The 26,622-nt window shown below is 24.2% G+C and overlaps 1 protein-coding gene and 1 long non-coding RNA gene across 5 annotated transcripts; one reads left to right on the plus strand and one right to left on the minus strand.

Annotated features, from left to right (window-relative positions):
- The first annotated feature begins 772 nt into the window (after nt 1-772).
- On the plus strand, nt 773-26,622 carry LOC126902607 (ABC transporter G family member 23). Of its 4 annotated transcripts, none has more exons than XM_050680052.1 (15): nt 773-1,064; nt 12,532-12,718; nt 14,911-15,070; nt 15,132-15,286; nt 15,397-15,504; nt 16,928-17,021; nt 18,261-18,437; nt 18,509-18,777; nt 19,580-19,781; nt 23,326-23,503; nt 24,079-24,194; nt 24,583-24,742; nt 24,809-24,985; nt 25,051-25,137; nt 25,533-26,622. In XM_050680052.1, the coding sequence occupies exons 2-15, from the start codon at nt 12,534-12,536 to the stop codon at nt 25,745-25,747; spliced, it is 2,283 nt and encodes a 760-aa protein (XP_050536009.1). In that variant the 5' UTR covers nt 773-1,064; nt 12,532-12,533; the 3' UTR covers nt 25,748-26,622. The 4 variants fall into 4 exon arrangements, with proteins under 4 accessions (XP_050536009.1, XP_050536011.1, XP_050536012.1 ...); XM_050680054.1 differs by lacking the exon at nt 773-1,064 and adding an exon at nt 5,995-6,001; XM_050680055.1 differs by lacking the exon at nt 773-1,064 and adding an exon at nt 6,353-6,359.
- On the minus strand, nt 18,993-19,572 carry LOC126902647 (uncharacterized). Its single transcript, XR_007703288.1, has 2 exons — nt 19,187-19,572; nt 18,993-19,090 (listed from the first exon to the last, which is right to left on the minus strand). It is a non-coding gene; the product is annotated as an uncharacterized LOC126902647 (long non-coding RNA).

Consider the following 26,622-nt stretch of genomic DNA (forward strand, 5'->3'; position numbering starts at 1 on the left):
AAGATTTCTATTGATATTCTCTTTTTAGTGTTCAAAGACAAAACTTCTATATAGAAGCATTATTTGGTTTAATATATATCAAACCGTATGATCAATATTAAGTAAAACACTTAAAACTTATAAAAGACATTTTAAATTGTAAATATTTATAGAAAATCCTCGCAAAAAAATATATAGGAAAGAGTAAAAACTATTAGTTATTTATAAAAAAAACTGTAGAAACTTGTAAAAAAATCAAGGTTTGGGAATCTTATTTAATTTCAACCCTCTCCAAAAATCTTTTTTATTAATTTAGCGATGTAAAAATTTTTTAATTTTTAGGAAACTGAAATAATAGATTTTATATACATTTTTTTTAGCCAAATAAAATGATTTATGATTATGGAAAATAAATGTTTTCAAATAGTCTCTTTGACTATTTTTGTCGTGTATTTAAGATAAAAGTTTCATATTATATTAGTTAAAAATTCAAAAAAAAAAAATAAAGTAAAAAACTTTTACAGAAAATTATTTGGCTTTTCCCATCTTGACTCAATTCTTCAGTTCATTCCTACTAATATTGATAGTAAAATAGTAACGTACGTGTTTTTGAATTGACGCAAAAATTGAATTTTGTAAGAATTTACATCACTAATTAGCTTGTGCTAATACATCATATAAAAAGATGTCAGAACCGACATTAGAATATATAAACTTGAATATATATATATATGTACTAGTAGATATTACCGGGGGTATTGTTTTGTCGACTAGTTGTCCTCAAGAGAACGTTTTGTAAACTGTTTTATACCGTAAGCGACCGCGACCGCGATCACACCGTTTTCGTCTGAGTGCTCAATAACTTATTTGACATCTTGTATTTTTCCATGTGCCGAGTTTAAAATTAGAATTATTATGAGTATTTTTAGTTTCAGCTTTTTTTATTCATTTAAATTCTTATTTTGGCTTAATTATAAAAGAATGGGATTGTGTTGAATTAATTTATTTTATTTTTTGTTATAAGATAAAGTTTTAATTTTTAGACAGCAACAATTGACCTCTCTGTTTATTCATTTAAAAAAAAAGTAAGTAAAAAGTATTTTTGTGTTTACATAGATAACATTTAAATTTGTTTATGTAAATATTTTTGGACTCAAAAGTGTTTCGACACAAAACAATAAATGTTTTAATAACATGTTTTCAAAACATTCTGAACAGAATTGTAGTATTGTATAAATAAATTACATAAGCCAATACGAAAAACTGGTAAACATAAAACAATCGAATAAGTGTTTGTCTCGATTAGAAGTCAAAAATAAAAACAAACTACTATTCAAAAAATGTTGATATTTAAATGCAGGTATTAAAGTTAAAATAATATATATATATATATAATAAACATTAAGGGGCGCTGGTAGGAAGTTTGGGGGTTCAATGCTCTTATTACAAACATTTTTTCATCATATTATCTTTCTAAAAATAATTAAGTAATTATAATTTTTTTACTGTTAACTACCTTGAATTAAAAAAAAATAAGTTAAGCTTTAAACTTACTAAGGTAATAAAGATAATTTAGTTTATAATCTATCCGGCATTTGATTTAATCTTTTTAAGAAATAGAACTTCATTTTTCATATTTATCAAGAAAGTATGATAAAATTATAATATAAGTTTTTGTTTTTTAATTTGCTCTGTGTACAAAACTAATTATTTATTTAGTAATTTATATTATTTTAATTAATATATATTTTTTAAGCTTATTTTTACCTAGACCTAGTTGTTACTTGTTCGTTAGCTAGTAATGTACTGTATAATATTTAATTCACCTTCGCATTCTTTTGGCTTAAAAACGAATAAACAAATTAAACCGGTTATTTTTATAACTCTTAGTGTGTTTTCAATATAATCATAATATGACCAATTCCAATACTAAATGATGCAAATTAACAAATAGAATAGTTTTGTAAAAATATGGTATATTTAAAATAAAAATATTTTATTCAAATTGTATTGATTAACTGCAGTACAATAATTTTATTTATTTACTATATTATATTTATTTACAAATCGGATATTTTCTTGTGTCAAAAAAAAAAAAAAATTGCCAAAACATATCAATTTATTTTGAAATATGTGGTTTTTTATCGAATATTATAAAGAAAAAATTGAATAATTTATCAACATCTTACGTTTTAGAAAGTTAAGATGGGCTTGTATCATGGGTGGTATAATTGTTTAGGGTGTTTTTGACTTTTGGCTGATCAATAAAAAATTATATATTTAGTAGTTTGATTTAAAATATAAGAATTTAAAATAACTTTTAGGTATTCCAAAAGGTAGCAAAATCTGCATTGGTTTTAGCTTAAGGTGTATTTCTTTACAATTATTTAACTGAAGAAATTTGGACTATGGGGCGTTTTTATCTTACCTAAAATAAGAAATGATCAAATTTACATTCTTCTGTTTGCTGAACTTAACATATTACAGAGGAAGGTGGTCCTCTTTCATAGTTTAGGAATTAAAGATGGCTCTTGATTAAGCCGTTTTTACCTTACCTATTGTATAAAAAATCGTATATATGGTCCTGATCGTATTTGTTTCTCAATTATATCGAATATAGTTTTAATTTAGAAATTTATAGCTAATAATTATCATTATTTACAATAATTATATAAAATTGTTTGTACAATTCGGTTATGATAGTATGACTTTTGTAAAATATGTGAACCACATAAAATTATAAATTTCGAAATTTTAAAATGTTACTAGATTTTTTTTAATAATAAAGTATATTTTGAAGGTTATTTTCTCAATATGATATTCTGGCTACGATATTGCTATAGCAGCAGCACATATTATCTTTTAGGCGTTCTGAGTGTTGTCATAAGCATTTAAAATTAAGTCTTCTCATAGTGCTTATCATGTACCTAAATAAAAACATANAGTCTTCTCATAGTGCTTATCATGTACCTAAATAAAAACATACTATTATTTTATCTTATATTTTTTTATTTAGGTATTATATATATTTTTTTAAAAGAAATAGCATTTTAAATTTTAATGAAAATTTAATTAAAATAAAAATTATTGACATTTCTTAGGGTTGAACACTCGTATATAAATACTGTATTTAATCATAGCGAATGTCAATTTATGTTATTTTCTTAAGTCGATTAAAGTTATAATTATTAAATATTTTATTTTTCTCTTTCCAAGCACGCAAAAATGATTAACATTTTTAATATATTAACAAGGGCTTATTAAATAACAATAAATATAAAAAATAAAGGATAATAATGTTTGTATTAGTTTCTAGGCAACTCTTACAAGTACCTGCTTTTAGATTTTTTATCAATATTTCTCTCACTTACAGAAAAAAATTTATTCCATCGTTATAAAGTAAAGGGGACGAACTTTGTATAGTGAAGTAGTTAGTTTTTTATTACAAATTATTTATTTATTTTACTTATTATGCTAATATTTATAAATACTTTCTTAAAAAAATTAAGTATATTAGCTATCTTTACGAAACTTTATTTTGGGCTTTTTTCTTTCAGGGTACGTTACTTTTTTTTGTATTATTACATGTTGCGCTTCAGGAATCAAATTGTTGGAATACAGAAATAATATTTTTTCTGCTAAAATACTTCTAAAATATATTACATTTTTTATATATTTTAGCAATGGTGTATTCATGATTTATCTTGTTATATTTTGCATAGGGGGGTTATACAAAAAAATTGGTTTACTAAATTCTCAATTTATAGAAGAATATAGGATGTTGCTTACACATGAACATATGTTTTTATACTTTTTGATAATTTTTTAAATTATTGATTTAATAAGAGCATTTCTTCGATCCAGATTTCTTTGTAATGTATCTTTACTGTTAATAGTAATATTTTATATTATATACAATTTTTTTTAGTTAAAATCAATTTAGCGCTTATTATTTTTTTTTTTAATTACGTCTAAGTGAAATTAGTTAAATTAATCGGAGTACACATAAATTAGAAAAATTAATTGAATAAATGGAGTTATTTATAGGATGCTATATGTATTTATGTATTTTATTTATCGATACTGTGACGTAAATTGTTAATTTTTAACGATGTTATTGACAAAATGGATTTGTGGTTAGGGGTATTTTGTACTTTGACGTATCTTGTGTAATTTTATAAATTATTCAGCGGTAGTCGATCTACGTCAGCAAAATAAAGTTTAAAAAAATAGAACTGTGTTGTATAATTCGTAATTTTTATTTATCTAATGTATAAAACAAGATGTAATTACTGTTAACGAATCTATTACCTTGCGTAATCCTTCAACTAACGCCTATCCACAAGTAGTTTGTTTCATCTACTATCACTTATGTGCATGGTCATAATAATTAACAAAATATAATAACTTAAGCAATCTAATAAATGATACATTATTATTTTATTAATATTTGTGTGAGATACAAGATAAAGTTAAAGGAAGAAAAACAAGGAAGTTTTAATAATCGTCCAAATTATAATATGGGAACATCATAACATAATTTTACACAAATACACATGAATAATTTAGTACATAGTATGTATAAAATTGAATATATTTAGACTATATACATAAAGTCTATTTTTAGCACAGATAGGGAGTAGGTCAAAAGTGTAAGTGTTTTACCCCTTAAATCATAGTGAATAATTTTATCAAACAATTTAATTATGCATTAGTTTAATTTAACTTAAAGTAAATTACAAGGAAAAATAATAGATCATCGTTATTGTTAGTAATTGTAATATTATTTATACATACATATATATATACAATCATTTTTTCTATTCAGAAATTAATAGTAACCTATATTCTATAAATTTCAAAAAAAAAAATATCTTTCCTTTCTCACGGTCAGACTTAAATAATTTAGAATAAATTAGGGTGATGTGGGGTAATCGTAAATTGATTTTTTCTTTTAGGATATTTAGCACATTTTACATTAAATTCAAAATTTCTGGTCCTTATACGATTGCAAACTTTTTAAATGTTAGTTCGTAAAAAAAAAATTGTACGTTTATCTAAACACTAACTTATAATATATAATAGCTATACATATTTTTTTTTAAGTTAGACAAACTTTTAATAAATCTCATTATTAAGTAATAATAGTTATATTTATTTAACGAGTAATGAACTGAAATAAAATGAAAATAAAAAATAATAATCAAATTTATAAATAAATAAATGTTTAACCAGTTTTTTTTACACAAAATAAAAATACAATAAAAATGCTTTTTGAATTTATTAATTTTAGTTTAATATAATAATATGTAATAATAATTTGCGAACAAAATAGAGTTAGTCTTTGAGAAAGAAAATTATTTTTCCAAAAAAAAAAAAATGTTTATTAATTGAGACAACTACAAAAAAATAAACCCAGCACAGGGGGGTCGCGGCACAGTGGTGCCGTGGTATAGTTGGATCAAGTATAATGATATCTGACAGTGATTAAAATCACTATCAAAAATAAACGCTTCGATGCAAATCTTTAGATTGTGTTTAATTTAAAAAAAATTGGTGTATTATTCCAAAAGCTACATGATCTGCTAGTTCCTTATTAATATCTGGATTAAGATAAAGTATGTCGAATGAAAAAGGAATTATTAAAAAATATTATTTCTCAAAAAAAAATTGTGTTAATCCATACAATTTTCAATAAGTTATAGCATTATAAAGTTAAANCCATACATTTTTCAAAAAGTTATAGCATTATAAAGTTAAAAATGTAAAAAATAGAATCGAGAATTTTCACACGAAAATAGCATTCGGTAGCCATTTTCACCACGAATACAAGTCCAGAGGTCAAATTTTTTTTTTTCAAATTAAAGTATATTACATAAGCTTCAATTTAAGGTATATATAAAAGTGTCAGACCTTCCGGAACACTTTCAAAAGTTAAGTTGAAAAAGTTCTACTTTCTATATGCATTTTTTATATTTGAACACCCCCCGTATATAAAGAAATAGTTTGATTTTAAAAAAAAGTATATCCAATGAAAGATGTATATAAATACTACTTCTCATAAAAAAATTGTATTGATCCATACATTTTTTAAAAAGTTATAGCACTTTAAAGTAAAAAATGTAAATTATAAAATCGAAAATGTTCACACAAAAATAGCATTCGGTAGCCGTTTTCACCATGAAGACAAGTCCAGAGGTCAAATTTTTTTTTTTCAAATTAAAGTACATTACATTAGCTTTAATTTAAGATATATATAAAAGTGTCAGACCTTCCGGAACACTTTCAAAAGTTAAGTTGAAAAAGTTCTACTTTCTATATGCATTTTTTATATTTGAACACCCCCCGTATATAAAGAAATAGTTTGATTTTAAAAAAAAGTATATCCAATGAAAGATGTATATAAATACTACTTCTCATAAAAAAATTGTATTGATCCATACATTTTTTAAAAAGTTATAGCACTTTAAAGTAAAAAATGTAAATTATAAAATCGAAAATTTTCACACAAAAATAGCATTCGGTAGCCGTTTTCACCATGAAGACAAGTCCAGAGGTCAAATTTTTTTTTTTCAAATTAAAGTACATTACATTAGCTTTAATTTAAGATATATATAAAAGTGTCAGACCTTCCGGAACATTTTCAAAAGTTAAGTTGAAAAAGTTAATTTTTTGTGAAAAAGTTGTCATTTTAAATCCCCCCCTGTGGGCAGAAAAAAGGTCAAATTTACAAAAAAAATATACCAAATAATAGGTAAAGACATCAAGCATCTATATAAAAAAAAATTATATTGATATGTTCATTTTTGAAAAAGTTACGGCAGTTTTTAGTAAAAAAAATTGAAAAAATTTCGAAAATTAGCGATTTTTAAATTTGTAATTTTTTTGGAGGTTTCCCCCATTTACGGGGAACGAGGGAAATTTTTTCAATTTTGAAGGGTAATTTCTTCGACTAGATACGATTTGTGATCTTTTGACGTATCGTTGAAAGAAATCCGTTTGGTGAGAGCTGAGAAAAAGTGGTAACAGGCACAAAAAAAAAAAAATAATAAACACATCATAGTAAAACCAATACCTTCTCAGCTTCGCATCGAAGCTAAAAATGGTGTAAAAATTATTGGATTAAATATTCAATTTTAATAAAACAACGTATACATTTAAAAATAAGTTTAAAATGTATTATTTTAGTGCAATGTTGGATTTTTACCCTAAAATAATGTTTTTTTAAAATTCTTTATCAAAATTTGTACGCGAAAATCAACTAAATCATTACTAAAGATACATGTATAACAATGTTATATACAAAAAAAAAAAATACAATTTTAAGATTATAAAACAACTTTATGAAATTTGAATTTTTTGTTAGTATAACAAAATGATAGATATTTTTATAATGTTTATAATGTATTCAATTTTAGTTAAATGAATTTATAACGTTAAAAAAATGTACAAAGTTCCATGATTTGATATTTATCAATCATTTAGTTCATAATTGTAAAATTTAATTATTTTATTCAAAATTGGTTTCTTATACCAGTGTGCTCTATTATATCAAGTGCCGGTTGGATTTGGTTTATTACTGTTGTAATAATTTTATAAATGTTTTAATACATTAAGAACCGGGATTTTTTAATTTATCGAGGGCAAAGTCGAACCGCGCGGAATTAATTAGTTTTTGATTAATTTTTCTTCAGGGGTTGAACGTTATTTTTGCACCCATGCGGGTATTTGGTACATAGTTGATGTCCTACTGTAGTATTTTCACAATTGATTATTATAACTTTTTAGTTGTTAAAAAAATTCTTGAGATTCAATTTTGAATGCCTCTTATAATGCCTATATAAACCTCTTATATACAATTATACTTGTTTCTTCTATTTATAATATATTCATTTTTAAAAATTAAATGGAAGAAAATTATTTACAATTTAGTCAACAAAAAAAAAATAATTACAATAAATCATCAAGGTAAAACCACATATGGCTACACCATAGTTATCCTAAGAACATCTACATGATAAATTGTATATTGTGTAAGATCATGATTATCTGAAACTATCGGTTATGTATTTTTAAAAAAGTAAATCGTTTACTTTTGTATTATTTTATTAAAAATAAGTTGATGATGTTATTTTAATTTGTTTATTTATGTGAATGTTATGTAATTCGTTAAATTTGACTTTATAAAAAGTAGAATAATATTAGTATTAAAATATTGAATAAACGTATTACTATGATATACAATAATACGACATAACCATAACCATAACCTTGACCGGTAATTCTATTCTTACATTTATTATAACATTTTTGTAAATTACACAATTTTTTGATATACTCATAATAACCACGTCTCCATGTACATGCATAGTATCAAGTAACCGGATTTTTGTGAAAGTAAAATTATACTGTGATGATTACACAGTCAACAGGGAATCCAGTTATTTCGATGAATAACCGGAAAAACTTTAAGTAGGTGACGATTGTGTGAGGCTTACCATCATCACGAAATCGAGAGTAACGTTGCTAACGATAATTCAGTAAAGCCTATTGCCCTAAACGACCTTGACCAACGGACAATAATTCGTGATGTCAAGCTTCCAAACATATTAAATGATGTGTAAGTGTTTTGTGTAATGTATCGTTTTTTATTTGCTAATTCAAATAGTAAAATATGATTAATGAGCAAAAAATAATTCTAACTAATATTCTGACTCTTGCATGAAGTTTGTTTTTTTATTGTCATACAAATTCGTGTAGTTGTGGTACAGAGGACATCCACTGTTTTAATATCCTCCCCGATCTTGACCTAATTCTACCTCGACCTCTTAATTATATAGTTTTTTGTGCTGACCTTTATACCTACGTTTGACGCACACAACTTAAATCGTGGATGTCATTTTATACCTATTAGTGCAAATTATAAAATTACTACGGAAATGTTCTACCAAACGATTACGATAAATTATTTCATTGAAATTAAATTGGAAGATAATAGTACAATGTTTTCATCAGTTGTTATTAATTTTTTAAATTAAAAAAAAATGTTGACTTCTTTTTAAAGCTAAATTAGTCTATAGAATGATTAGGTAACACTGTATATCTTATAAAAATCAACTCTCAAAAAGCTTTAGTACTGTATATACTTAGCATCAGACAATGGAGTACATCCTAGTGTAGGAGCATAGCGAAGTTATCTTTTTTAAGGGTAATACTAAATTTGACTCGCTAACATTTTAACAATCTATTTGGCTAATTACATAATATCAAAAAAAAAAAAATACTTATGACTGTCATTGAAGTAACCTTAGGAGTATACTCTCTTTGCTCCTTAAACTCCCCTTAAGTTACGCACCTGGAGAAGGGTCAGATAGACGCAGTTTAAGCTCTCAGTATTTTTATAATAGAATATACTATATTATTTTGAAATAGCTGTAAAAAACGGTATTTGTAACATTTACACCGTTTTTTATAATTAAAAAACAATATTCTAAATTAAATGTCGGGAATGAAAAATTACAATAAAAGAAATTAATATTTGTCATATAATGAATATTTTCCTATAGTGTAATAAAGCAAATTATGCAAGATTATATTTATATTTTAAAATCATAATAATTTTCTCTTCCTTAATGTATAAAAGATTGTATTTTAAATTTCCTATAATCCCTCATCTTTCTATATATCTTTCTTATCGCTATAAATGAATAAAATTCATTAACATGAAACAAAACTGAACGAATCCAGAAAGAATAATTTTATAGTTTTAAAATTATTTAGCTTTTGATTATTTTTTTTACAAATTTTCCAATTTTAAGTAGATATTTATAGCAATCGTATTATAAATACTTTTCATTTAAACTAAATAAAGATTTTCTTGCCTACTGTCTTTTCATTGAATATTTAATGTTTTGTGTACAAGGTCTTCTGTAATGATCATTGACGTCAGACTATTTTTACACGACTTCTACGAAGTTATAGTTATTTAAATACTTACTAACACCCATTAAGCTTAATGGTAAGGTACTTGACGTTCTTACTAACCTATGCAATTTATTTGAAACTACAATATGGTAGAATACATAGTTAATAATAAATAGTGTTACATTCGTAAAATATCGTAAATTTGTTATATTTAAAATGTGCAAAAATAATTATTTGACCATAATTATGACAATTATTTGGTGTAACTTTAACTAAATAATACTTTAGTGCTGAATAAAGTTTGTCATATAACGAAAATATAATTAAGGAAGACAAGATGGCCTCCATACAACAAGATTTAAGGGTAACGATTTGATTATTGAAACCTAGTATAACACAAACTGCTTTAGATCTAACTGACACGACATTTATCATCTTGATACAATTTTATTAAAAAATTTTTTATGATAATGTTGCTTTTTTAGACTACGTTTTAAGTATATCTTTTAATATTTATTACTAATAAGAAAAAAAGATTAGGTTAAGTATTTATTGAGTTAAAAATATTAAAATACTTGTTGGTTAAATTGTTAGTATGTTTGTAACTCTTGAATACTTGTTCTAAAATTGTTATTAATCCATCAATTTTTTTTGCAAGGAAAAGTCTAAAAATAATTATTTTGAATTTAAAAAATAAAAATAAATTATTTTTATTAGTGATACATATTAACAAAATATGCTTTTAATATAATTTAATAAAGCAATAATTATTTAAAAAAAAATTCAACTAAATGATAATTGAAAAAAAGTCATAAGCGTTGTCAGTTATATCTGAAACATGGTGTGTATACACATTATAGCATAATGTACAATCGACTTAAACTTAAATGACTTAACTTTCTATGATTAGGAATCTTATTTAAAATTTGAACCTGGTAATGTTTTAATTTGGGTTTATATATGACTTCAATTAGACTGTGACTTACTATTACGCAATAGTCCAGGTGGGACATAACATTGTTTTTAATACATAATTGTGGTTCCATGAAAATTGGAATGTGGTATTAAACAGAACAGTAAGTAACAATCTCTTGCATAAAAATGTAGTGTATTCAATAGTAGTATTGCTTATAAATAATGTCTCATTTTATGATAATTGACGAAACGGAGGTAGTTAGTATTACTTAATACGAATTTTAATGTGTACCTTGATATTTAATGGTCGATTGTCGACGAACTATTGAAAAATAAGCACAAAAATTTAATAAAGAAATAATGTACACATTTGAAACGTAGTAATTTATCAGTTAAACAATATGAAGAGTCTCTTTAACTAACATATTTATACTAAGGAACAAGGAGTGAGGATGAGTAATGTCTAATGATAATTATTGTCAAACACGCTCCTCACCTCCAGTTATTAATATTTTAAATAATAATAACTACCGAAATAATGGGTTAAAAATTGTTATCGACTAGTCATTTTTTTTAATTATATAATTTACTATTTTATAAGTTAGTTAAATATGCTTGATATTGCTTAAAAAAATAAATTATCATAACAATTAAAGATTATGTATATAGGTGTTTAAAAAAAAAACACCGGGAAGTATTGTTAGTAGGATACTAAATCTTGATTTTGTATTCCTTTTTACTTTTTTAATGTGATGTATTCAGTTTAGTTGATTGATAGTTTGCAAGTCCCAAAACCAAAACTTCCCAAAAATTAATGTTCTTTGTAGATGGAATTAATATTTATTAATTAATTTATTCATTTTCTTTATACCTGACCCCTAGAAAGTTTTAAATTTAATTGATTAGCTTCTATTTCTAATATACTTTTATTAACTTGGAAAAATTAATATTATTATTGTTTGACTTATTGAATAATCTGGTAAATTCGGAAACTATGAAACTTACAACATTTTTTAAGAAAAAATAGCTCATCTTTAATTAAACGCAATTTCGTCAGGTCTGCATCAATTTATTCAACTGTTTATTATGATCAAAAAGTCAAAAATATAAAAAAATTATATAAATGTTGTTACGTACATAAAAAGAAACATAGGTGTCAGGTATAAAGAACACTAAAGAAACATTAAAAATTAATAAGTTGATAAATTTTATTTGGCTATACAATTATTGGTGCATAAGTACTGTATTAAAACCATAAGACTAATTAAAAACGTTAATAATTACAAAGAACTTAATATAAGGGAGGCAAAAAAATAAGAATAATTTAATTAATTGGGATCTAATTCTATCTAAAAATTCATTATTAAACTTGTAAAATGTGACAAAATTTGAAAATCAACTAGTCCCATTAAATACCATTAAATGTGAACGTCATTAGTGACAAAGTCACAAGGGTATATGAGGGAGAATTTTCTGTCAGGGTGTCAGTATATGTTATCGCTGATGATAGTAACATTGTTAAGTATACATAATGATTAGTATTTTTTTTTAGTTAAATATTCTTCAGTTTTAAATTAATTTTTTAAATATATTTTTAATTTAAAATTAACCACAAGTGATCAATTATATTATAATAATTATTGTTTGGTAAAAAAGTTACTTAATAATAAGTTAAAAATAATAATGTGATTTAAATATTAAAAACTATTTTAGCAATGCGTCCAGAAATACCAATGGGACTAACTGAGAGGCGACCTCCTCTAGAGAGTCAACAGTCCACTGTGTGGACTAGAAGACAACAAGCCGTATGTGTACGACGGGCTTACAAAAAATATGGACAAAGTTCAAATCCTCATGTTATCTTAGATGGACTCAATATGACCGTACCAAAAGGTTGCATGTAAGTTATTTATTTTTATTTTTAAGTATCTTTATTTTTAAGGCAAGTTTAATTGAATAAGCTGATAAATCCACCAAAATTCAGTTAGCATTCGTAATCTTTTTAAAATTTTTTTTTTTTTGGTAAATAATACGTTTACTAAAAAAATGTAACTCAAATAAACTTAAAAAAGTGGTTATAAGCATAAAAAAAAAAAATAGTAAAATTAAAACCTTTTCAGCTTGTATAGAAGTTTATAATACTGATAGACATTTTACATGATTTAAATTTATAATTTAATTTAAGATAATTTTTAAAAATTTTAATGTATTTGTTTGTGAGGTTAAATTGAAATCTTTTAAATAGAAAAATTGAAGTTTAAATTTTCTAGTTTTTATTATTATAATTATTATACACTCTTCGATTAAACGACCTTTGCAAAATCATTTTTTCGTCTTAATTAGTATTGCGAAGTACTACCTTCGCTCATTATTTACTTAATAAAATTATGTAGCATTCCTGTATAACTATTCTGTTAGTACGAGCCTTGAACTCGTTGTTCGACTTGTAAACATTCTTTGAAGACAGAGTCTGATCCCCTAAGGCTTTCAGCAACATCCTCAATGTTTCCACAGTCAAAATTCTAGTGATGGGAAATATTGAATAGTAACTATCGAACTATTCAATAGTCATTCAAAAACTATTTGAATAGTAAAAATATTCAATAGTTACACAATATATTCCAATATTTTTAAAACTATTCGATAGTCTATGCTAAAAATAAACTATTCGATTGTATAAAAACAATTCGAATAGTTATTTGATAGTTTAAAATATTTGAAAATGCCTATCACTACAAAATTCCATTTTACCAAGAAAATATAATGCAACTTTTTATTCAATAAACTCAGAATTTCAGAAAAATTGCAGAATTTATAAATCTTACAAAACGAAGCATATCTGAAACACCAACGAATATTTTAACATTAAATTTGGTACTAACAGTACTACCAACTACAGAAAAAAATTCCCGATTGGAAAAACCCTAGAAATTTAAATTAAAAAGTCATCTTTTAATTTGATCAGTTGTATACAGGGTGATTTTTTTATCATAACCCACTCAATTACTTGCAGAATAATAATAATTTAAACATTTTTTTTTTTTATTATTTTTAGTTACACATTATTCTTAAATTTTTAACTATGTAATACTTTTTAAGTTCATCCCTTATGCCTTGGAGGGGAGTCAACTTTGTTTTTTTAAATGGTAACACATATTTTTAATTTAATAAAATGTTTGAGTTTTTAATTTAATAGTAAATGGCATTTGAATTTTTAATATAACTTTATTAGCTTATTAGATATAAACATTTAAAGTTTCAAAATTTTGAGTTAATATACATGTATAATACACATGGGATTGTAAATACAGGTAGCTAATTGGATTTTTATGACATTGCTGTCTCAGTTACGGATTGTTTATTATCAATTATTATTATCAATAGATATACTTTCTGTATTGTCAGTTAGTGTATTTATAAACTCATAACAATGTGCCTTACTACAATTGATAATAACAATGCTGTGTACCTGCTAATATCGATGTTATAAAAAACCAATTAGCTACCTATATTTGTAATCCCTTGTGTATTATACCTGTATATTAATTCAAAAATTTGAAACTTTAAATGATTATATCTAATAAACGAATTAAGTTATATTAAAAATTCAAATGCCATTTACTATTAAATTAAAAACTCAAACATTTTATTAAATTAAAAATATGTGTTACCATTTAAAAAAACAAAGTTGACCCCCCTCCAAGGCATAAGGGATGAACTTAAAAAGTATTACATAGTTAAAAATTTAAGAATAATGTGTAACTAAAAATAATAAAAAAAAAAAATGTTTAAATTATTATTATTCTGCAAGTAATTGAGTGGGTTATGATAAAAAAATCACCCTGTATAATTTAAGAAAGATATCCAGTAATAGTAAATTTTTATCAGTTAAGTTTAGCACTTTTCTCTATACTTATGAAAAAAAATGTAGTAAATTTGTCTATTACTGAATATTTGTGCCAAACAGAGGAAAATTTAAAGGAAGTTAAATTCCATTCATTAATATAACAAATTATTATTATTTATTATTTTTTAGATTAGAATTAGTAAGTATAGTTTTTTGTATATTGTATACATTTTAATTTGTTGTAGATATGGATTATTGGGAGCAAGTGGTTGTGGTAAAACGACATTGTTAAGCTGTATAGTTGGTCGAAGACGATTAAATGCTGGGGAAATATGGGTCCTTGGTGGTAAACCAGGATCTGCAGGAAGCGGTGTTCCTGGGCCTAGAATTGGTTATATGCCACAAGTAAGTATTATTTAGTAGCTTATTAGTTGATTATAAACAACTTTAAACTATATTTTTTAAGGAAATTGCATTGTATGGAGAATTTACTATTCGTGAGACTATGCAATTTTTTGGTATGGTTAACGACATGAAATCAAAAGAGGTTGACGAACAATTGGATTTTTTGCTTAAATTTTTACAACTTCCTAGTGCCAGCCGAGCGGTTAAAAATTTAAGGTGTGTAGATTAATCATAAACTACTAATTTATATTGTTGTTCCCCCTTAATATTTATTTGAAATAAACTAATATTATTGTCATTTTAATTAATTGTATTACATCATATAGTGGTGGTCAACAAAGAAGAGTTTCTTTTGCAGCAGCATTACTACATAGTCCTGAATTACTTATTCTTGATGAACCAACTGTCGGTGTTGATCCTGTTCTTCGTCAAAGGTGTGTTATTTATTTTATAAATGAATTTTTCTCATTTTATAAAAACTTATTTTGTGATTAACTTGTTGGATATTATGAGAAAAAAATTAATTTTATTAAATTCTCCTTAATCAATACTCTAAAATAATTTATAAGTAGTTTATTTTAAAACATTACAAAACAATTTTCCGTAGTAATTTCTATCGCATATTAAATGAAGCTTTATGTATATGATATTTAATTGAATTCTTCATGATCAATCAAAAGTTATAAATTTTTAAATTTACGAACCCTTATGATAATATTTTTTGTGATCATTATAGTGAAAACAAATCCTAATAACCTCATGAAAAAATTTAATCAAATTTTTTATAAAGAGTATGTTACGTTAATGACGTAGAATAAAAAGAAATGTTCGTTTAAAAAAAAAATATTTTTCTTCTAAAAAATGTAGATTTTGTCTCTTGGTACTTTTTTTTATGTCGTCGCCTCATTTTGTGGTATATTTACGGGGGGCAAGTAGGGAAATTGCCTCCAACCACATCTATAAATCATTTTTTTTCCTAATGAATATTTTTATTAAATGAGATAAATGCAAATAATCATTTGTAAACATTTTTTTGTCATATATTCTACAACCCTATTATCTGATTTTCGATCGCAAGTATTTAATTAGTAGATTATAATTCCTATTTTAATATTTTTAAAAGTTCATTGATAACTTTAATCTTATTAAAATGCAAATTTACTTTAATTTCTAATGTTACAATGGATATGATAAATATAATGTTGATTTTATTATATTTTTATAAGTTGTTGTTTAAAACTATAAGTTCTAGTAATTTTTTTTAATTTTCTTAAGGACATAATAAGTTTGTATATTACAGAATAAAGAAAGTTAATATGTTATAATTATTGTTATTTTAATAAAAAATGATAATTTTTACTATTTATTTTTCTATTTTCTTTTGATATTGCTTTTTTAATAATTTTAAATAAAATTAAAGTACATTTACTTTATTTTTAAAGTGTAAAAGTTGAAAAAAATTGTTTTTATATTTGATAGTTCAAATGTTTAGTTTTATTAAAAAATAACAAGATAAAAAAATTATTGAAATCCAAGCCCTAAAATTTTGGATACGCACACCCAAAGAAAAACCTCAATCAATTTTGATAGAGAAATTTTATCAAGGGTTTATGATAATGTTTTATTAATACGAACAAAATAATTATTCTTATAAATAATTATTGTTTAAGACAAGAAAAAAAATTATCATATTGATAAATATATCATAGGTTCAATAATAATGATATATTTATCAAATTGAACAATGAATTTATTATATAGATCGAGATTTTTCTCTGGGTGAGACTGGTCTCATTTATGAGACCATTATTATGTACAAAACTACGTAACAAATATTAATATTGTATATTTTAATAGTATATGGGATCATTTAGTTCATCTGGCTAAAGATTTAGGAACAACTGTGATCATAACTACTCATTACATAGACGAAACGAGACAAGCTCACATGGTAATGAACTATTCATTTGTATAATGATTTTTATTTGTAACTAAATTATTATAGATTTGAGTTTTATTGGATTGGGTGGAAATTCATAAATTTTATTTATATGTTTCTATAATTTGTTCCTACTATAAAGATTATGTTATTAATAAGAAGAGTATACACGTAAAAAAGGCTGAATATAGAAATTTTGGTCTACCGAAATTTGTATTTTTAATATCTAGTCAATTGGTAAAAATTTATCAAATTGTACATTAAAATTATGAATTATAGTTTTTTTTAGTTTTTAACATAATTTTAAAAGTTTTTTCTAGTAAACAAACAATTTTAATTGGCCCTAGATTAAGATTTAACCTAGATTTTCTCTGTAGCTAGTCTTTACAATCCCGGGCTTGCTTGTAGGGGTCATTTTTACATGTCTAATAAAATATTCAAGCTAAACTTGTTCAATTATTATTATAAATTATTAATAAATTATTAATAAATATATATTATTTATATATGGATTTAATATATAAATAAATATGATTTGTTACAATTTGTAAACAAAAAGTATTATTTATAATTTGAAGGGTGTCAGGCTGAAATTTGTTGCTATACTTTTATATCTCAAAATAATTGATAACAATTACCAGTATAACTAACTTGACTAACAAAACTCGATAAAATTCCAATTATAGTAAAATATAAAATTTTTTTAGCTTTTAGCATCAAGTCATTTTAAGTATTTTATTATTTATAAAAAAAATATATTTTATCATATTTTAATATAAAAGCATATATTATAATTTTTGTACTGTTGTTTCTAAACAAAAATAACAAGTATTTGAAATTATATGATATAATGTAACTTATACTTGAAGTTATGAAAAAAATTATAAGAAGAATTTTCTGATTTTTTGTTAAATTAAAAAAAACTGTACAAAACTAAAAAAAATATTAAACATTTAACATTATCTCCTTTTGAAAACAAAGTTCCGTCACATCACTTTATAATAATGATTAGAACATTACTTTATGCCGTAAATAATATTTTTATCGTAACTTTTTTTGAAACAAAAAAGTTAAGTAAGATTAAATTTTTGTACCAATGGTTGGGTTGGATTTTTTTTTCAAATTTGTTATTTTAGTTTAGAACTAATTAGACTTTCTTTATTATTTCAATTCAACCTAGTCTAAAAAATGTAGTATAAAAGGAAATAAATAAGATAATTTTTTGAAATTATAATAATTTAATTTATTTAGATCGGACTCATGAGAGGTGGAAAGTTTTTAGCTGAAGAATCGCCTACAGTATTATTGCAAAAATATAACTGTCAATCGCTAGAGGATGTTTTTCTAAAACTTAGCGTTATTCAAAATCGAGGAAAACGAAGACGTAGTAGTATTTTGCATGACATTACAGCTGCAATAACTGTTCCTGTCAGTATACATTTTGAGTAAACAGTTTAATGAACACGAAGCATTAATAAATCAATATTATTTATCTTTAGGAATCTTCTCCTGCTCCAGCAGTTGAATCCCTTAACTCTATTTGTGATAATACATCTGAGATGAGCGGTGAATTTGGTGACAGTATCAGCCCGGTTCCTTTGAGTAAACGAATGTCTATCTGTTCAGGGCATGTTAATAACACTGAGTTAGAACTACCTCCCGAGGCCAACATTCAAATGTCATTTTTTGAACGGTGTAAAATTTTTAAAGCTCATCATATGCGAGCGCTTATATGGAAGAATTTTTTGTGGATGTGGAGAAATGTTGCGTAAGTTAGTTATATATTTTAATAGATAGATACTACATTTATATCTATGTATACGTACAATATATAAATGTTTCACGTGAAACTTTTTTATGATCTTCTTTTTTTTTCCTCGCCTTAATCCCAACTACTTGGGGTTGGCCACCATTATCCTAAACTTCCACCTGACACGATGTCCCACTTAAAATTTTTTTATGATAATGTTAATCACTGTCGGATATCATTTATATTTGTCCCAATTATTCCGCGTCTCTACTCTACTCGTTTTTATTTTTGATTCTTGATGTTATGTGAATTTTTATGGTAATAACTGTATCTATAGATAACGTGCATTTAAGAAACAAATTTATTATAAATTTATTTTAGAATAAAAGACAAACACGTTATAAAAATTTAACTATAAGTTCCTTACCGTATGTATAATTTTATATTGAATACTATTATTGATCATTTACATTTTTTGATTACATAACTTATTTTTGAGGTATAAACGTTTTTGTAAAATATAAGTTTCCGTATATTCTCATCTCACTAGTTATGCGCTTAGTTAAAGTAAATGCATGGTATCTTTAGTGTGTCAAATACGTTTTTATTACATTGTTTAAAAAGGTATGGATCAAAGGTAGGTGATCCATCTATATCCCCTCCATATAACCGCCATTGATTTTAAATATTCTTATATTTTTAATAATTTATAATAATCACAAAAAAAATATAACTTTTAACAAAGACTGATTTCACTGATTAAAATTTCATTTTTTTCTCTTAGTTTTAGTTAATTAATGAACAATTGTTTTTAATGTAGGGTTATGATGTTTATTGTTGGTTTACCTGTTGCCCAGATTGTATTATTTTGCTTATCAATTGGTAAAGATCCTTACGGTTTGCATTTGGCTGTAGTCAATTATGAAACGCCTAATAAAACATGTGGGCCTACAGGCGGTTGTCATTTAGAAGAATTAAGTTGTCAGTTTTTACATCATGTAGAAAAGCGACGACAAGTATTAGTAAGTTTCTTTTAGAGGAATAATATTTATGAAAATATTATTATATTAACTTCTACTTTACAATAATTATTTTAGTTATAATATTTTATAAATAGATTAGATTTTTATAGGTTGTTATTTTTAGATTCATTGTTTCATTTATTTATTTCCTTCTACAAATAAATCTTTAATAAAGACATAAACATTAGGTTAAAATATTTTGTTTTATTAATTTCCAGTAATAATAACCAATTTTGTAGTTTTTAATTAAAATTAATCTCCATTTTATTAAATTACATCAAATTAAAACTTATAGGATTAAAAAAAGAAAAACTTTATATTTTATATGATTAATAGAAGAAAATATCGTTGTTGTCAAAATTTGTTAAATTTTTTCTGTTTGTTACTACTTTTTTAAAATACACAAATGGCAATGGAATTTTAACAATAATACTTAAGATCTTTCCATCTTACCATCTTTTTTTATAATATACTTATTTAGAAATTGAGTAAAATTGCACAAGAAGTTTTAGAACGCAACAATATATGTAATATATGCACATAACTTTATTTTGTATTTAAAGTTTAATAATGTTTCGGAATATCTGCGTTCTTTAAACTTAAATTAAATTAAATCTAAAGATTAAAAAAGGAAAATACCACCACGACTTTTATTTTTTGAGTAATTTGTAATCTAAATCAAAAATAAAAAAATTTTCAACTTATATTTTTAAATATTTCAAGTAAATTTGCATCGAAGCATTTTCTAATAGTCATGTTAATTAATGACAGATTTCAATCTAAACTAAGTCCACTACATCAAAAATTCAATATTCTGTGTCTCGACTGTACTGGGATTTATTTCATTTTTCTTCAGAAATTGTCAAAATTTGTTTTAGTGATTATAAAAATTAGTGTAAAATTTGCATGTTGTAGTTAACACATATGTCACAGTTTATTTTATTGAGAAGTAAAAGTAATATAGTATTTTTTATATATAAAGAATAATTAAGTTGAACCTGAAAAATTATAATAATTATAAATGTTGGATATAAGTAATCAATTGATTACTTGTAGCTAATTAATTAAAAATAAATAAATAAAAATTAATTTAAGACAACAAAAAGTACTTGAAAAAAAATCAAATATTGTTTTAGTATTTATTTCTTTATTAAAAGCTAATATTTAAAGTAGAACATATTTTTTAGTTTTTATTTTTATGTCTGTCCAGGAAAATTCTCAGCTCTCGTTGAATCGATTTTATTGATGAAAAGAACCCGGTTTTATTTACTTGAATCTATAAACGTCAAAAATTTGATAATCCCTTCAATTTTAAATATTTTTCAAAATTATGCTACCTTTAAAAATTTTTTTTAATATAAATCTGATATATACATTTCTTTTTAATGATTTAAATAAAATATTAATGGAATATGCTATAGGCGATAATCTTTCTTTCGGTGTGCTTTCTATGAAAAAAAAAAAATGAAAAATCTATACATAAGAAGGGCTTAAAAAATATCACCTATGCATTTATTTTTTTTTCAACTCAATTTTTGAAAATTTTCTAAAAAGTTTAACAACTTTTAGCCTATATCAATTTACAACTTTTGAATAGTACTACACTATTATTCAAAAATTTGTTCGACAATTACTTTACTATGAAAAATCGCCCGTTAAAACAAAAAAATTTTACAATTTTTATAAAAGAATTACCTTTATTCAATGAATACAATAAAATAATAACGTTTAATATTTGAGAGACTTAAAAGTCATTTAAATTGTCAAGTTGTACAAATGTACAAATGTACAAATTATAAAATTTATCAGACTCGCATTTTGTAACAGTGATTTAAAAAACTGTAAATTATCGTCTATATTGGTCTTAAATTCGTCTTTAATATGCTTTCAGTGCAAAGCCGAAAGGTGTTAATTTTACAATTATATGTATTTTTTTTTTTATAAGTCACTAGTGAGTCACTCACTACTTTTACTTATTATACTAAATTATTAAATATCAATTACTATAATAAGTATTATAGTTATATTCCTGATTTTAAAGTATATATACTTATAAATCATAAATTTTGTAATTAGAACATAATTAAGGAAATATGAGTTGTACTTTTGGAATAATCAGATTCGATGCGAAGCAGAGAAGGTTTTAATTTTACCATGATGAGTTTTTTGTTGTGTCTGTTGCCACTTTTTCTCACATCTCATTGGACCGAATTTGATGAACAATATGTCAAAATATTACAAATCGTATCTAGTTGAAGACATTACCTTTAAAAATGGAAAAAATTCCCCACGTTCATCGTAAAGGGGGGAGAAATTTTCAAAAAATCATAATTTTTAAAATCGTTTTATTTCGTCATTTTTTCTTAAATCTACCATAACTTTTTCAAAAGCTAACAAATCAACTTAATTTTTTTATATTGAAACCTTAGATATTTCTATTTTATTTGATATAATTTTTTTAAAAATCTAACACTTAACCTGTTTACAGGGGAGAATTTAAACTTTTTTTACGAAACTCAACTTTTTCCATTTAATTTTGAAATTGTTCCATAAACACTGCATCCTTTAAATATATATCAAATTAAAGTTTATGTCATGTACTATAAAATAAAAAAAAAAAAAAAATTGTCCCGACAATTTATCTTCTTTGTGCAAAGAGCTGCAGTAGTTAAAAATCACTGTTTAACATATAATAAATTGCCAATTTTATTAGTTGGCGAAAGCGACGAACAGTTGCCGAATCAGTAACATTTGTGTCTTTCACGGTTAGAGTATCAGGTTCAAATCCGCCTGTGGCAATTATTATTTTGCATTTTTTTTAAGTTAGAAAAATTTTTGAATCATTTGATTTTTATCTCATTTAGATTCATTAATTTCAATAAATATCAAGGATTCCATGACTGTAGTCTCCCCTCATGAGAAGAAATTTCTTATTCATGTTAATATTATTTTACTATGTGTTTTTTTTTTTGTGGCTGCGATTTCTTTTTCCAACTCTCAAATAACATACTTTTTTCAACGATATGTCAAATGATTACAATTCGTATTTAGTTGAAGATATTATCCTCAAAAATTGAAAAAAATCTCTTAATCAAATAAAAAGTACCTTAAACAGCTTTATTCAAACAAACAATTAAAATTATTCATTTTTAATATTTTTAAAGTATTTATTGTTAAATTAGATGTGATATGATAAAAGTATTCAACTACAAAAGTAAATAATTTTACATTACGTGTATTTATCTTTTGTCGTCTTTATTACAATTACAATTGAAATAATCATAAAATTAGTTTGATTCATTAAATTTTCAACAGAACTACTTATAAACAATAAATTTTAATAAAAATGGAGAGGGAGTTTAAATGTAAAAATGAAATTTTATCTCTCATAAATACTATATAATTTGGAAACCGATGACAATAAAAAGTAATAAGGGGTCTTTAATACGGTAACTTTTTGTAGGATCATAAGCCTCCTTTCATTATGTATTATGTATTTACATATATACATTTAGAAAAAAATAATTTTTTTTATTGTTTTTAGGACTTTTTTAAAGATGAAGAATCAGCATTTCATGCAGTTAAATTAGGCAAAGCATGGGGTGCATTAATGTTTACGTCTAACTATACTTCATCGCTTAAAACACGAATAGAACAAGGTCAATCAGCTCAAGATTGGATACTCGATGATAGTTGTGTTTCTGTGTGGCTTGATGAATCAAGTAATAATTTATTAAGATTATAAATTTCGATCATAGGCGCAATTACAAACATTTTTGTGTGAGCTCAATTTATTTTCCTGCCGCTCTAAAAATATATTTTTATGTAATATACATAATTATCTAAATTTTTGATAGACTACTTTTTTAATTAGAGGGACTAACATCTTGTTGCACTTATGCTTGTTTTCTAGCCTTGTTAATGAGTTATGGTAAACTATAAAGTTATGATTATTTTTGGTTTTTTTATTGAATTATATATTTTAAGTTATAAATTGATAATATCATAATAACAAATTTTTAATATTCAATATTTTGATGATTTATTCTGTAGAGACTGCTTTACGTATTGGTACAAGAAACAAACATAACCAAATATTTATCGTAGTCTCCATAGCCTGTAGTTATGCCAAAACAAAACTTCTTTTTTTTCCCTACGTTTTGATGTTAAAGGAACTTGTTTTTTGTGTCTCCTGAAGGGTTGTTAAAAGTTGACATATTTGGTTATTGATTATATAGGTTGGATACCTATTCGAAATAAATATTTTTTAAATTAATTTATTTAAATATGTTTTTAGATCAACAAATATCAGTTTTACTAAGACGTGATATCTTATTAGCATTTCAAGATTTTGCTGCTACTTTAGCAACAGCTTGTAATTATAGTACTAAAGCAGTGGATGTTCCGATTAGAGTAAGTATTTGAAATTCCTAAAATTATCAATTAAGTTTAATTTAATGTACCAGTTGTAAGCGCCCTAAATAGCTCAGTTGGGAACGCATCGTGCCTTGGTGCGTAGGTACGGGGACGATTCTGTTGTGCTGGGCTATATAGGTTTTCCCGTCTTCTTTAATACAAGCAGAGCTTACAAGAGAAGACGTAAAATATAATTAATGACAATAATAAATTAAGTATTATTTAATTGTGTCTTTGCACTAGAAAAATATTTTTCAATCGGTTTATATTTATATACATATATTAATAATTAACTATATTAATTATATAGTATATATAATAGGTATAATTTTTATAACTACATTTATTTACTTGTTTTATATTTATAATTATGAAATTGTACTAGTTTCATCATCCAATATATGGACCAGTTGTTCCGAATTTCACAGATTTTGCAGCGCCTGGTGTCATATTGACTATAATATTTTTCCTCGCTGTTGCTCTCACCTCTGGCGCCATGTTACTTGAGAGAAACGAGGGTATTCTTGAGAGAAGCTTAGTTTCTGGTAACTTAATTAATTACTATGTATAAATGGTTGGAAATTTCTTAAAATAATTTTTGAATTTGCTAGGCATTACTGGAATCGAAGTACTTTTAGGGCACGTTGTATGTCAACTAATGATTATGGTATTTCAATCACTTATGGTCATTGCATTTGCGCTGATTGTGTTTGACATTACTAATGAAGGAGACGTATTATGGATATCCACGTTAACTATATTAACTGGTTTATGTGGCATGTGTTTTGGTAAAATTTTTTGACAAGTTTTTATTTAATTTTTTTTTATAGTAAAATAATAAATTTATTTGTAGGTTTTGTAGTCTCTTGTGTAACCGATAACGAAAGAAACGCTACATATCTGGCTATGGGCAGTTTTCTGCCAATTGTAATGCTTTGTGGTAAGATTTTTTTTTTTATCTGATATACCATTTTGATTAATGCGAGAATAGTTTGGAATTATTTATTTAATCTATCTATGAAAAAATAATTGTTATATTAGCTTTGTTGCAAAACTGAGTAAGTATGATAAAAATTTAAAAATGATTCAATCGTCAAAAAAAATATTTGACTCCCATATTTTTAGTTTCGGGATAGCTTTAATTATAGATATGAATTGAATCATTTTACAAATAGTGATTTTAATCATTTTTTAATTCGGAAATTGTGGGTATTATTTAAAGTTATTAAGTAATTAATTTACAACTATTTAATATAATATGTTTAACCTTAACTTATAAAAAAGTTAACGTTGGTATCATTATAATTCAAAGTTCATTTTTGATTCCCTTTTAAGGAATTATATGGCCTGTGGAAGGAATGCATGCAGTGATGAAAACTATTAGTTTTTTCTTGCCATTAACTCAGTCTACGGAATCAATGCGATCAATGCTAGCGAGAGGTTGGCCAATTACTGAACCTACTGTTTATATTGGTTTTTGTTCTACATTGATATGGATAACAATATTTCTGACATCTAGTGTATTGTTAATTAAATTTAAAAAAGGATAATTTAAAATAATAATATTACTACAACCTACTGTTGGAACGGTAATATATTGAGCGCTTTATACTCGTATATTATGCAGTAAAATATAATAGCTTTATAGTTCCTGAAACATTTTAAAATCATCATAATTTTTAATAATAAATAATTTTATTGTAGGGCGCTATTTTTAATAATAATTATCTATAATTAATGGAGTAAATTACAAAATTTATAACGTATCTAACAAATAGTAATAATTAGAATTTTAAATATAGAAAAATAAACTTTTAGTTAATTAAGCCATTTATTTTATTATATTATTATTTTTTAAATATATTGACAATAATAAGTCTTCATAGGGAGTTAACATATAAAACAGCTATTTCAATGATCATCCTAAAGAAGAAAATGATGATTAATATTTGTTAAATAATTTTTACTTATGTTTTGCTTATAATATAGTATAAATAAATTATAAGTGGCAATTCTGAATATTTATATTTTAATTATTTCAAAATAAATTGTAATTTATTGATTAGTTTTTCGAAATGTATTATTAAAGTTAGATAAGTAAAGTTTACGTGTTTATATTTTGTAAAAAATTAGTTAAGGATCTATTTACTATTTTAAAAAGAAATGTTATGTAAATTAAATATAATAATAATTAATCTTACAATAATACTAATCTATTATGTTAACACTAAAATATCTGTAAACTAGAAGACTTTGATTTTGATTATGATTAATGATAATTTCATGTTAATTATTTATATATATTTTTAATTATATTTATGATGGTTTATAAATTTATGACACCTAAGGATTAAATGAATATTATACTTATAAGATAGATGATCTGCTTCCATTAAAGTTGCACCACTACATGTTAAGTTGGAAA

This window comes from Daktulosphaira vitifoliae, unplaced genomic scaffold (assembly GCF_025091365.1).
Source record: "Daktulosphaira vitifoliae isolate Bord-2020 unplaced genomic scaffold, ASM2509136v1 Scaffold_3, whole genome shotgun sequence".
Classification (NCBI taxonomy): domain Eukaryota; kingdom Metazoa; phylum Arthropoda; class Insecta; order Hemiptera; family Phylloxeridae; genus Daktulosphaira; species Daktulosphaira vitifoliae.